Source organism: Chiloscyllium plagiosum, chromosome 3 (genome assembly GCF_004010195.1).
Source record: "Chiloscyllium plagiosum isolate BGI_BamShark_2017 chromosome 3, ASM401019v2, whole genome shotgun sequence".
NCBI lineage: Eukaryota > Metazoa > Chordata > Chondrichthyes > Orectolobiformes > Hemiscylliidae > Chiloscyllium > Chiloscyllium plagiosum.
Window position 1 is genome coordinate 127,277,732 of NC_057712.1, and position 13,379 is coordinate 127,291,110.

The 13,379-nt window shown below is 40.0% G+C and overlaps 1 protein-coding gene across 7 annotated transcripts in view; it reads left to right on the top strand.

Moving 5' to 3' along the window:
• Nucleotides 1–13,379, top strand: part of LOC122548516 (CSC1-like protein 2) — a 211,408-nt gene that overhangs the window by 185,134 nt on the left and 12,895 nt on the right. For all 7 annotated transcript variants that reach the window (XM_043687274.1, XM_043687271.1, XM_043687267.1 and 4 more), the window contains 3 exons: nt 3,836–3,901; nt 7,427–7,589; nt 12,170–12,275. In XM_043687274.1, coding sequence (XP_043543209.1) covers nt 3,836–3,901; nt 7,427–7,589; nt 12,170–12,275 — 335 coding nt within the window. The remainder of the gene's footprint in view (nt 1–3,835; nt 3,902–7,426; nt 7,590–12,169; nt 12,276–13,379) is intronic.

The window sequence follows — 13,379 nt, forward strand, 5'->3', positions numbered from 1 at the left end:
GTCAGCCGATCTTCTCTCTGCTAATGCTTTATCCCTAATGCCATGCATCCTTACCTTATGTGGCACCTTGTCGAAGGCCTTTTGTAAATCTAGATGTACCACATCCACTGAGTCCCCATTGTCCACTTTGCTTGTAATGTCTTCATAGAATTCCAAAAGATTTGTTAAGCCTGACCTGCCCTTCATGAATCCATGCTTCGTCTGCCCAACGGGACCATTTCTATTGAGGTGCCTTGTAAGTTCTTCCTTGGTACTAGACTCCAGCATCTTCCCCAGTACAGAGGTTAAGCTAACCGGTCTATAAATTCCCCATCTTTTGTCTACCTCCCTTTTTTTAAATGGTATTGTCACACTTGCTGTTTTCCAGTCTGCTGGGACTGCCCCAGAGTCCAGCAAAATTTGGAAAATTACTGTCAGTGCACCTGCTATTTCTCCCGCCAACTCTTTTTGTACCCTGGGACACATTCCATCAGCCCAGGAAACTTATCAATCCTTAGCTCCATTACCTTGCCCAACACTAGCTCGTTCCATAATAATGATTATTCCCAGGTGCTCACCCAGGTTTCTTTGTCAATTACTGACATATCAGCAGTGTCCTCCACTGTGAAGACCAATACAAAGTACCTGTTCAGTGCCTCGGCGATTTCATCATATCCCATAACTAAACTCCCCTCCTCATCCTCTAAAGGACCAATGTTTACTTTAGCCACTCTTTTTTTCATTTTATATATTTATAGGAACTTTTGCTATCTGTCTTTATGTTCTGTGCTGGTTTTTTCTCATGTTCTATCTTGTCTTTATGGCTCTTTTTGTGGCTTTCTCTTGATCTTTAAAGTTTTCCCAGTCTTCTAGTTTCGTGTTTTTTTTTTGGCCGCTTTGTATGCCTTGTCTTTCAATTTGATAGCCTCCCTTATTTCCTTAGACACCCATGGCAGGTTACCCCTTTTCTTATAGTCCTTCCTTTTCACTAGAATATTATTTTGCTTAGCACTTTTTGAAAAATTACTTTGAAAATTCTCCACTGCTCATCAACTGCCCCACCATAAAATCTTTGTTTCCAGTCTACTTCAGCCAAGTCCTCCCTCATTCTATTGTAGTCCCCCTTGTTCAAGCATAGGACCTGAGTATTGGATTTTATCTTCACACTCTCCATCTGTATTCTAAATGCAACCAAACTGTGATTACTTCTTCCAAGAGGATCCCTAACTATGAGGTAATTAATTAATTCCTGTCTCATTACACAGGACGAGTTTTAGGATAGCTTGCTCCATTACATACTGTTCAAGAAAACAATCACAGATACTTTCAGCGAACAACCCCTCAAGGTTACCTTGACCAAGCCGGTTCGACCAATTGACATGTAGGTTAAAATCCCCATGATAATTGCCATGCCACTTTTATAGGCATTAGTTAGTTTTTTGTTTATTGCCCACCCCAATGTGATATTATTTGGTGGCCTATTGACTATGCCTATCAGTGACTTTTTCCTCTTAGGATTTCTACTTTCCACCCAAATGGATTCAACCTCATTCTCCATCGAACCTATACCATCTCTCAACAACACCCTGATGTCATCCTTGAATATCAGAACTGCATCACGTCCTTTACCTTCCTGCCTGTCCTTCCGAATAGTCTGATACCCCTGGATGTTTACCTCCCAGTCATGACTGTCCTGTAACTGTGTCCGTAATAGTTACCAAGTCATATTCATTCACGATGATTTGTGCCGTTAAGTCATCAACCTTGTTACGAATCCTGCGAACATTCAGTTAAAGTGCCTTTATGCTAGCTTTCTTACCCTCCTGATTTTCAATTAATGACCTATATTTTGCTATGCAGGATGCAATTTCAAAATTTATAGATAGTTAACAATACTTCCAAGTTTTGCACTGTGAGGAGGCTATTTCTCATAAGGCCATAATATATAAGGACAGAATTGGGCCATTTGAGTCTACTGTCATTTGATTTAACATTTCTCAACCCCATTCTTCTGCCTTCTCCTGTTAAGTCTTGATCCTCTCTCTAAACAGGAACCTATCTATTTCTGTCTTAATTACACTCTAACTTTGCTTCCATAGCCTTCTATGGCAATGAGTTCCACAGATTCATCACTCTTTGGCTGAAGAAATTCCTCCTCAGCTCAGTTCTAAAGGATCATTGCTTCACTCGGAGAATTTGTCCTTGGGCATTAGTGTCTCCTACTAGTGGAAGCATAATCTCTGTATTCTGTAAGTTTCAGTCTGATTCCCCCATCACCTTTCTAAACTCCAAGTACAGACCCAGAGTCTTCAACCACTCCTTATATGACAAGCCGTTCATTTCCAGAATCGTTCTTATAAATCTCCTCTGGACCGCATCCAACACCAGCACATTCTGCCTTAGATACAGGGCGCAAAACTATTCTCAATATTTCAAATGCTGTCTGACCAGAGCCTATTACAGCCTCAACAGTACGTTCTGCTCTTGTGTTCTCACTCTCTCTAAATGAATGCTAACATTGTGTTTGCCTCCCTAACTGACAACTGAACTTTCACGTTAACCTTGAACCCCCAAGTCCCTTTTTTACTTCAGATTTCTGTAGCCTTTCCCATTTTAGAAAATAATTTACACCTGTTCTTCCCACAAAAGTGCATAACATCTCACTTTCCCACGTTGTATTCCATCTGCCAGTTCTTTGCCCACTCTTCCAAAGTGTCCAATCCCTTCTGCAACTTCCTGCTGCCTCAACACGACCCATCACCCCTCCTGTCCTTGTTTTATCTGCAAGCTTAGCAACAGTCCTTTGTCCAGTTGATTAATGTATAAAGTGAATAATTGTAGTCCCAGCACTGACCCCTATGGAACTCTGTTAGTCACCAGCTACCATCCTGACATCTTGCTTTAAAAGGGCACAAGTTGATGGAATGGTTGGGTAGGTAGCAGGTGAAATTATTCATTTTGGCAGAAAGGGTGCAGAGAAGCAATATGAAATAGAAGGTTAAAATCTAAAGGACAGAAGAACCAAGGTCTGTGGGTGCATAAGTTATTGAAGGTGGCAGAGCAAGTTGAGAGCAGCTTTCTTTAAAAAAAAAAGCATAGAGTATCCTGGATAAGTCTAGAGTACGAAAACAATGCGTAAAATACTAATTGGAGTATCACGTTCAGTTCTGGTCACCTCACCACCTGAAGGTTGTTATGGTGTTAAAGTGGATGCAGATGAGGTTCATGATGTTCTCGGGAATAAAGAACTTCAGTTACAAAGATAAATTGGAGAAATTTGGACTTTCTTTTCTTGAAGAGGAGATTTGAATGAGGCACTCAAAATTACGAGGTCTGCACAGGGTAGATATGGTGATACTTTTTCCATTGGTAGAAGGGTTAAGATCTAGAAGGCACTGATTTTAAAGTAATTCACAAAAGCAATGGCAACATAGTCTTTCATGCAGCGATTAGAATCTGAAATTCAGTGCTTAGAAAATGATGTTTCAAATGAGGTATTCAAGGAGTGAATGGATTATTATCATACTCTCTGAAAGGGAAGAATGTACAGAGCTATTGGGCAAAAGTGTTGAGTGGTTGTAGACAAATTCCATGTTGTGAGGTTAAAATCCTGGAACTCCCCCCTCGATAGCATTTTGGTCTCCCTAACACAAATGGACTACTGTAGTTCAAGAAGGCAGCTCACCACTGTCTTCTCGGACAACTAGGTAAAGGCACATTCCATGAATGAATTTTAAAAGTGAACTTGAGAGCCAGCACAGACATGACAGATCGAATGGTCGCATTCTATGCTGTAACCATTCTATGATTCTATATTGAAAGCTGTATCACTCAATGGGGCTTATTTCTATTCCAGTCTGGACCTGTTTTTCCGTTGGCTATTTGACAAGAAATTTCTGGAAGAAGCTAAAGTTCGATTTGAGTGAGTACCTAATGAGAGAGCCTTCCAATATTAACAAGTTGATTCACTCCTTCACCCTATCTATTAAAGTGTTCAGTGTTGCATGCACAGATGCTCTTGGAGAATTTGAGAGATAAGTGACTGCAGAATCAGGGGACTCATCTATGATGGAGACAAATCAGAATTAATGTTTCAGGGTCAATGACCCTTCCTTGGAACTGAGGAAGGATCTCCTGACCCGAAACGCTAACTGTGATTTCTGTTCACAGATGCTGCCTGACCTGCTGAGCTTTTTCAGCAATTTGTTTTCATTCGATTTACAGCATCTGCGGTTCTTCCGGTTCTCATGACCTACGCTGGTCAGCATGTGGGTGGAAATCTGAAGAGCCATCATCTCTAGATGTTAAGAGTGGGAACCTTTTATCGAAAATGTGAACTGAAGTATAAATGTTAATTTTTTTAAAAAAACAAGTTCACAGCTGTATTTCAATTGACCAAGTGCATTTTGAAATAGATATATGGCAAAAGCCAAGTTCTGTGGATGCGAGAAATCTGAAATAAAACAATGTTGGAAACACTGAACAGGGCTGGCAGCATTTGTTGAGAACAAAACTGAATTAATGTTTCAGATCAATAGCTCTTTATTTAAGAAGGTTGATCCTCTTCCTGTTTCCACAGATCTTTGTTGCATCTATTTCTAGCCTTTTCTTAGATTTATTCCTGAAATTAGATTAGATTAGATTCCCTACAGTGTGGAAACAGGCCCTTCGGCCCAACATGTCCACACCTACCCTCCAAAGAGCAACCCACCCTCCTCTGACTAATGTACCTAACACTATGGGCAATTTAACATGGCCAATTCACCTGATCTGCACATCTTTGATGATGTGGGAGGAAACCGGAGCACCCAGAGGAAACCCACGCAGACGCGGGGAGAATGTGCAAATTCCACACACAGGCTGGAATTGAACCTGGGACCCTGGTGCTGTGAGGCAGCCATGCTAACCACCGAGTCACCGTTCTATTAACTGTTTTCCAAAGGTGTTTTGAGTAGGCTGTCTGTGCCAGTGCAATTGAAATAATTTGTATTTCTTTGGCACCTTGCAACTTTAATGTTTCCAAATCTCTCTATTTCAGGCCATTGAAGATGTTGCTAGAAGGTGCATCATTGGCCCTTTCACCCTTCCTCCTCTTTTAATTTTTAATGCATTTTGTGTTTCTCTGCCAAGTCTTGCAGCTCTCCCAATGTTTTGAGAAGGAGGTGTGGCATGTTGCCTAAAGCCTAATCTCCACCCCTCGCCCACAGTCCAGTGCCACTGATCACCTGCTCAGCTGCCCATTTGATGGAACAGTGCTTGCAGATTCCAGAATAAGAATATGTTCAAAGGGGTCTTGTGAAATTCTAGGTGCAGCAGTTATAAAGCATAGAACTGCAAACCCTTCCCTGAAGAGATGGATATGTTTGCACATGTTGCATGTTCCAATGAGCTTGAAGTGTCAAAAATTCATACTCTTCTCCATTTCGATTATTAAATAATTTACTTAGTAAAGTAATTGCATTTCTTTAATAAAGCTGATCAAAATGCTATGGCTTCTCTTGGATTTATGGCCTTAGCTGTGTTTTGCAAGTAGTAAGATGCCTGTTTTACAGGTAGTACAGGGACAGGTAGTGTTGAGGAAATGGGGAAGCTACAGAAGTACTTGAACAGGCTAGGAGAGTGCGCAAAGACCTGGCAGATGGAATACAATGTGGGCAAGTGTTTGGTTACAGGAAGAGGCATAGATTATTTTCTAAACAGGGAAAGAATTTGGAAATTTGAACCACAAAGAGACTTGGAGTCCTAGTTCAGGATTCTGTTAAGGTTAACACGCTGGTTTATTTGGCAGTTTGAAAGGCAAATGCAATGTCAGCATTTATTTCAAGAGGACTAGAATGCAAGAGCAAACCTACACTGCTGAGGCTGTATAAGGTTCTGGTTAGACCACATTTGGAGTATTGAAAGTAGTTTTGGACCTTGTATCGAAGAACAGGTGTGCTGGCATTAGAGAGGTTTTTGAAGAGGTTTACAAGAATAATCTGGGGATAAAAGGCTTGTCCTATGTTGAACCCTGGAGTTCAGAAGGATGGGGAGTATCCGATTGAAACTTGCAGAATACCGAGGCCTGAATAGAATGAACTTGGAGAAAATGTTTCCATTGGTAGGAGAGACTAGCACCTGAGAGCACAGCCTCGGAACGAAGGGGTGACCCTTTAAAACAGAGATGTGGAGGAATTCCTTCAGGCAGAGGGTGGTGTATATATGGAATTTGTTGCTGCAGAGGGTTGTGGAAGAAAAGTCATTGAGTTTATTTAAGAGCAAGATAGATTCTTGATTGGTAAGAGTTACAGGGGGAAGGCAGGAGAATAGGGTTGAGAAACTTAACAGCCATGATCAAATAATGAAGCAGATTCAACAGGTCAAATGCCCTAATTCTGCTCCAATGTCTAAGATCTTATAAATATCAGAGAGTTAAGAGCTTTGATGGGCTAGTGCAAAAGAGGGTTTGCAGTAGTGACTGGCTTGAGACACTAAATTGGCCTGGTCCTGCTTCTGTTTCTTGTGTTCTTATGAAACTCTGAAGTGCAACAGCATTGATACAATGACTGGCAGGAGTTTACTGCCAGTCATTAAACTTTTTAACATGTCGCTGCTCAATCTACATCGTGCTTTGAGCTGCAGTGTTTAATGAGGCCGGACAGTGGCAGAGAAGGGAACAAAAGGAAGCAAAGCCTGCATTTCAGGTCCCACTACCTTGTAGGTAAGCCTGATTAATATGCCAAAAAAATCTGCAGGTAAGAATCGGCTCATTGAGTCACACTAAGACCTATGGCAGAAACTGTCAATGCAGTGCAGGTATTGTCCTCCAATTGTGACCCAGCCACCCTGTAAACAGCTGACCTAAACCAATAATGTCAGTGACATTATTGATTTAGATCAACTGTTGACAAGAAAAGTATTTTTAAATAACTACCATTTAATGCATCCCTACATTAGTGTGCAAGTTAATAGCCAGCATTTAAGAGTTAGTTGTAAGAGTAAATCACATCTTACAATTGTGTTTCCTTGTTTGATATGCAATTGGCTTTCTGAAAGTTTATTTTGTCAAAGTCGCAGCTAAGAATTTGAATTGACTCTTTGTAAATCAATGCAGATTAATAAAATCCAGAGTTATTTAAGTACCTAAATCTGAGATTAGTGACCATCCATCTTAAATGTTACCCATAAAACTTAGGTCGATACCGGAGTGTTTGACCAAGTGGTTTAAGAACTAATGAATAATTTCTGCCTTTTACATGAACTTTACTCAATTCCTTTAGTCCATTTCCTCTAGTCTACAGGGTTCCAGTTTAAACAGGTTATTTGTCACCGATATACCTGACTAATGTTGTTTTGGGTGTGGAAGTTTATTCTAATATCAAAAGAGCCACTCATCATCATTGTATGTCTATTCATTAGCTCTGTATAATATTTTTTTTCCTCAGTTTGTCCTTGCTTTCTATTTTAGGTGTGTCTTTCTCCCTGATAATGGCGCTTTCTTTGTAAACTATGTGATTGCTTCGGCATTCATTGGGAATGCCATGGATCTACTGCGCATTCCAGGCCTATTAATGTACATGATCCGCCTCTCCTTGGCCAAGTCAGCAGCAGAGAGGAAAAACGTCAAACGTGTAGGTGTCTTTGATCCATCTTTCTCCTTTTTTATTTTGTCATGGGATGTGGGCCTCTGTAATGAGGCCAGTATTTATTGCTCATCACTAACATCCTTTCAACTGAGTGGCTTGTTGGGCTTTTACAGAGAAAAGTTGTGTGGATCTGGAGTCGCATGTAGGCCAGAAGTACGCAAAAATGCAAGATTTCCTTCTCTAAAAGGCATTAGTAAACCAGATGTTTATCCTGGTCACCATTGCTGATTTATTATTTGAACTTAAATTCCATTAGCTGTCATGATGGGATTTTAATTTATGTCCCAAGATTGTAAGCCTGGGCCTCTGCCTGTGCAATAATATTACCACTAAGCCACCATCCCCCTCTGTATCAAGCAAGTTGGTTCCAAGGTTCAAATCTATTGGAAAATAATTTAGAAATTATACCCCTGCTCAAGTTTAAGGCAATTTTCTCTCTTCCATGGTTCCCCACCTACCCTGTGCCACCACCACCACAGGCACATCATACACCCAGTCATCCTGTAGGTGAATACCCGAAGGCTGGAATTCCTTGTATGAGTCTACAGATAACTCTTGCAGAACTGATGGCTCAAGTGAATCCTGACTGGGCAGGCAGCCGGAAGCTTGTTGGTGAGCGGTGTTCTTTTAGCTGATTCACTGACTTCCAGTCAACCCCTGTGCACGTGCTTGGGATTCCTTGTGCTTGGATCTTTCCCAACATGCACCTAAGCTCTGAACTTAGTGACACGTTTCCATTCAAGGGGAATGTGCATGTAGTTTATTTCGGGTAAATGTGATCTTCCCCATATTCTCATCTGTTTGATTTTAAGAAGTATTTTATAATAACGCAACTCTGCTAGACAAGGAAAAACTAATAAAACTTTTTGGGGGTGGCTTTTTTCTTTATTCCCCCAAATTATTGCATTTGACTGAAATTATGAAGTCTACTTGGATGAAGTCTTTTGAATGCTCATCATGCCATGTTTCTTAATATCTACTCTGCCCAATATTTTGAGATTTGAAGTGACAATTTACTGAAGCTGTTTAGTAGTTTTAACCAATCTGGTAACCAATGTGGAGGTGACACTTCTGAAACAAAGTGTTGCACATCTGAGAGCTATGTGGGCTTTTGTCAGTGCTGAACATACATATATAAAAATCCATTTGCAAGTGCGCTTACACTTTAAAAGTCAACTCTGTACTCCAGTTTAAATTGGGAGTTTTGTAGCTTACATCGTAAGCCCAAGGTATAGCTGAAAACTGCATGTACCAGGGAATTTCTGAAATAAAAGCAAAATGCTGGAGAAACTCCTTCATCTGACTGCATTTTCTGAAAGAGAGCTAACGTTTTAAGTCCATTTTGAGTCTCTTGAAGTTGGTTTGCTTATTCCAGACTGAGTTAACTGATGTTGACTAAGGCAAGATTTGGATTGCTACAGTTTACCTAATTGCCCCTTTGGTAAGTAGAGTTCAGAGTTGATTTGGTTCTTATTCCTAATAACTCTTCTGATGTAAAGGGTGCAAGTACTAATGAGCTTATGAGAATAGGGCTTGCAGGAACAAGTCATTGAGCACGCAAACATATCCTTCAGTCCCACTAGTTCATGCTGGCCATTATCCCAAACTAAACTAGTCCTGCTTGGCCCATATCCCTCCAAACATTTCTCGTTCAGGTACTTATCCAAATGTTTTTTAACTGTTACCGCATCCACCACTTCCACTGGATGTTCATTCCGCACGCGAACCACTCTCTAAAAGAGTTGCCCCTCGTGTCTTTTTAAAATCTTTCTCCTCTCACCTTAAAAACATACCCCCAATGTTGAAATTTTCCCCACCCGAGAGAAAAGATATCTATAACCCTAATGATTTTATAAACCTCTATAAGGTCACCTGTCAATCTTCTATGCTCCAGTGAAAAACGTCACAGACTATCCAGCCTCCTCTTCTAACCCAAGCCCTCATTCTGAACTTTCTGGTAAATCTCTTCTGACCCCTCTCCAACTTAAGATCTTTCCTATGACAGGGCAACCAGAACTGCACACAGTATTTCAGAAGAGGCTCACCAATGCTGTGTACAACCTCAACATGACATCCCAACTCCTGTATTCAAAAGGTCTGAGCAAGGAAGGCAAGCATGCGAAACAGTTTCATAACCACCCTGTCTATATGTGACGCAAACTTCAAAGAATTATGAATCTGAACCCTTCGGTCTCTCTATTCTACAACGGTTGACTCTTGCCTTTGTTTGTTTTACCAAAATGCAATACCTCACCTTTGTCTGAATTAAACTCCACCTGCTGCTCTTCAATGAGTCACTAATTGACACTCCTTGATATCTTTCCCATTCCTTCATGGGTGTGTCAGAGCATGTCTAGTAACTTGAATTTTAAAACAAGAATTGAGAAGACTTTGGAAATAAAGGTATTGTCAAAAGATTTAAGCAGACAAGGAAATGGCTATTCAAATATTTATTAATATAGAGACAGTCTTAAAAATGCTTTTTTATTTGATTAATTGATGTTTACTGCCGCCATTCTCAAATATAAGCTAAATCTGATATTCTGTAGGCTGCCTTCAATAAGCTTCTGACTATTGCTTAGTGGTTTGTGGTTTAAATTTACTCAAACCATTCAGGGACCCCAAAATGCCCTTGCTATTACCTCATTGTGTTCATTGCCTCTAATCCTTAGGGAGTGAGAAAGGAAGGAAATGGAAAGCAAACAAGAAATGCAAGTGAAAGAGAGGCAAAGAAAAAAGTTGAGTAAAAAGAAGGAAAAGTTGAGAACAGGTGAGAGTAAGGGAAAAAGAAGATATTGGGACATATTTTTGAACTCAAAAAAAGTTGGAAGAGGCAGAAACAGGTAAAGTGATGACTGTCCACAGTAATTGGTCATGTTATGCAATTTGCACCAACTCAAATACGCTAACTCTACAAAGTTAGTAATCTTGGTCTAATATTAGAATAACACTCCAGTTTACATTCTTTAACCATGAATAGATGCTGCACAGCTCTTTCTGAAAACTTATTTTTGACGAGCTGTTTAATGAATCTTGTTCCATTTCGATTAGGAATAGAATACTTTTTTTATATATTGGGACCAGGAATGGAGTGTGTTAGATACAATTAAAATTTTCTATTTTCCCCCTCACCACATCAGTGTCTCACTGATTTTCAATTTTGTTCTGTAGTGGACCATCTTAAAATACATAGTGAAGGATAGAAACTGACACCAGAAATTAGATTCACAAAACCCTTGAATTTCCCACTCCCTCCAACTAGCCCTTCTGCATAGTCCATGAATTGCAGTGTGTAAGTCTATACTTTAATCCATTTGTTTTCTCTTATATGATAGCCCTCCCCTGCCACACTGTTAAGCTCTTGATCAGTGCTTTTTTGACTTCCTCTGAAAAATATTCTCCAGGTCCATGCATATCTCTGAAATCTGAAATGGAAGGTCCATTTCAAACACAACCATGTTTTGCAGCTCACATTCACACAATATTTTATTATAATCAACTGCAAGGCAGTGTTTGAAAGAACAGCGATGTTATGTTTCGACTTCAGGCATCCAGCACTAGTATCAATAATGCCAGATGATTTATAGAAGTTTTTATTTTATTGTTATCTTAGCAGTCTGCTTCTGACACACAAATTCCCATACACGTCATTGAGGTATTTTTGTATTTCCATGTCAGGGTTACTTGATGCTGCTGAGCAGTTATAGAATCATAGAGATGTACTGCATGGAAACAGACCCTTCGGTCCAACCCGTCCATGCTGACCAGATATCCCAACCCAATTTAGTCCCACCTGCCAGCACCCGGCCCATATCCCTCCAAACCCTTCCTATTCATATACCCATCCAAATGTCTCTTAAATGTTGCAATTGTATCAGCCACCTCCACTTCCTCTGGCAGCTCATTCCATACACGTATCATCCTCTGTGAAAAGGTTGTCCCTTAGGTCTCTTTTATATCTTTCCCCTCTCACCCTAAACCTATGCCCTCTAGTTCTGGACTCCCTGACCCCAGGGAAAAGACTTTGTCTATTTACCCTATCCATGCCCCTCATAATTTTATAAACCTCTATAAGGTCACCCCTCAGCCTCTGATGCTCCAGGGGAAACAGCCCCAGTCTGTTCAGCCTCTCCCTATAGCTCAAATCCTCCAACCCTGGCAACATCCTTGTAAATCTTTTCTGAACCCTTTCAAGTTTGCTCGTTAAGATCCTTTTGAGGTAATCAAGAGCACAAACCCTAGCTCTCTGTAACTGAGCCAAGGTTCTAGATGTGAAAGACCACATATAACTTATTACATTCATCCTGTTCTCTTTCTAGTTTGTTTTTAATGTGAAATAATGTTGACATTGTTCATTTGCTTGGAGCTCAAAGTTGTGAGCTAGCTGAATTCCGATGTATATGTGCAGAAGTGATAAAAATGAAGCCTGCTCTTTATTGATGCCATTGATTTACCAGCCTCCTCCCAGCATTAAACTAATCTCTTCAGTTCGTTATCAGCAATATTCCTGCTAATATTTGTAGTTAGTTTGACTTGTCTCTCTCGGTTGCGTTTTCGTTTTCTAGCATCAAGCATATGAGTTTCAGTTTGGAGCTGCCTATGGGTGGATGATGTGCGTCTTCACTGTTGTCATGACCTACAGCATCACATGTCCCATTATAGTCCCATTTGGTGAGTATTTGACTTGGTCACATGTTAAAGGCGTTGATGTATCCAAGATGCACAGCCTCTTCCACTGTGCTGAATTAACCAAGATATAGCAGCGCCATCTCTTCAATGGGTTATCCCATCACTCCCTCTTAGAATGAATTTGCTGCTGTCACCTTTGGATGGTTTATCTCTGATGCAGTGCCTCTCTGCCTTGATTTTAAGGGGTTGATTTATCCAAGATGCTCACTAATAGCTGAGTTCTCAGAAGATGAAAAATATTGTTTGTTTTAATGCAGCTATGAAATAACAAAAGTATAATTGGGAATAGATAGCAATGTATCTGGGCGCTCTTCCCCTTGTGTTTGAGTAATCCTGATTATCATTTTCAGCTAAATACAGCATTTATTTTCAAATAGAGCAACAGTGACCTCTCCTGGAAATTTAAAATCCTAATGCAATAACAGTTTAAGATACAACATAATGGTCCTTAGTGTGTTCCACGGTATTTGTTTTAGATCATGTACAACAATAAATTAAATTACTTTTCAGTTATTAGTTTACAGCTAATCAAAACATCCTTTTAATGGAGTGAAATATGAGCCATAATAAATGTATTGGTTACAGTGCATGAATGCTCTTTTTAATTAAAATCCTTTTTATAATGAGAGCAAAGGATTAAACAGCAATGGTTGCTTAGCAAAGTGTTATCCTTGTATAATTGATTTTTTTTGTGATATGGTGAACATGTGAGCTCCCTTGAAGGCTTAGTGGTTATGTGCACCATCTAGTCTGATACTGAGTCATAAAGATGAGGAAAAGTCCAGGCTTCCCTTCAATTGAAGAAGCCAACCGCAGCCCAGGTGACTTTCAGGATTGGCAAGTATTGTCTGTCAGTTGGCAAGTAACCAGTTTACATTTTCAAGGTTTGAATTTTGATTTGGTTGCAGAAGCTTAATTCCGAAAACTTTCCACTTGTCTTTTTCTGTTTCATACTCTCCTTGTCAATGTTGAGCCTCCATAGTGAAGCTGTATACAACTACAATAGTGTAGACTGTCAGGATCAGTTTTAGTGATGTATAAGCGATAGCTCCTTGAGCCTTTACTCACAATTCTTTCAGAGCAAAC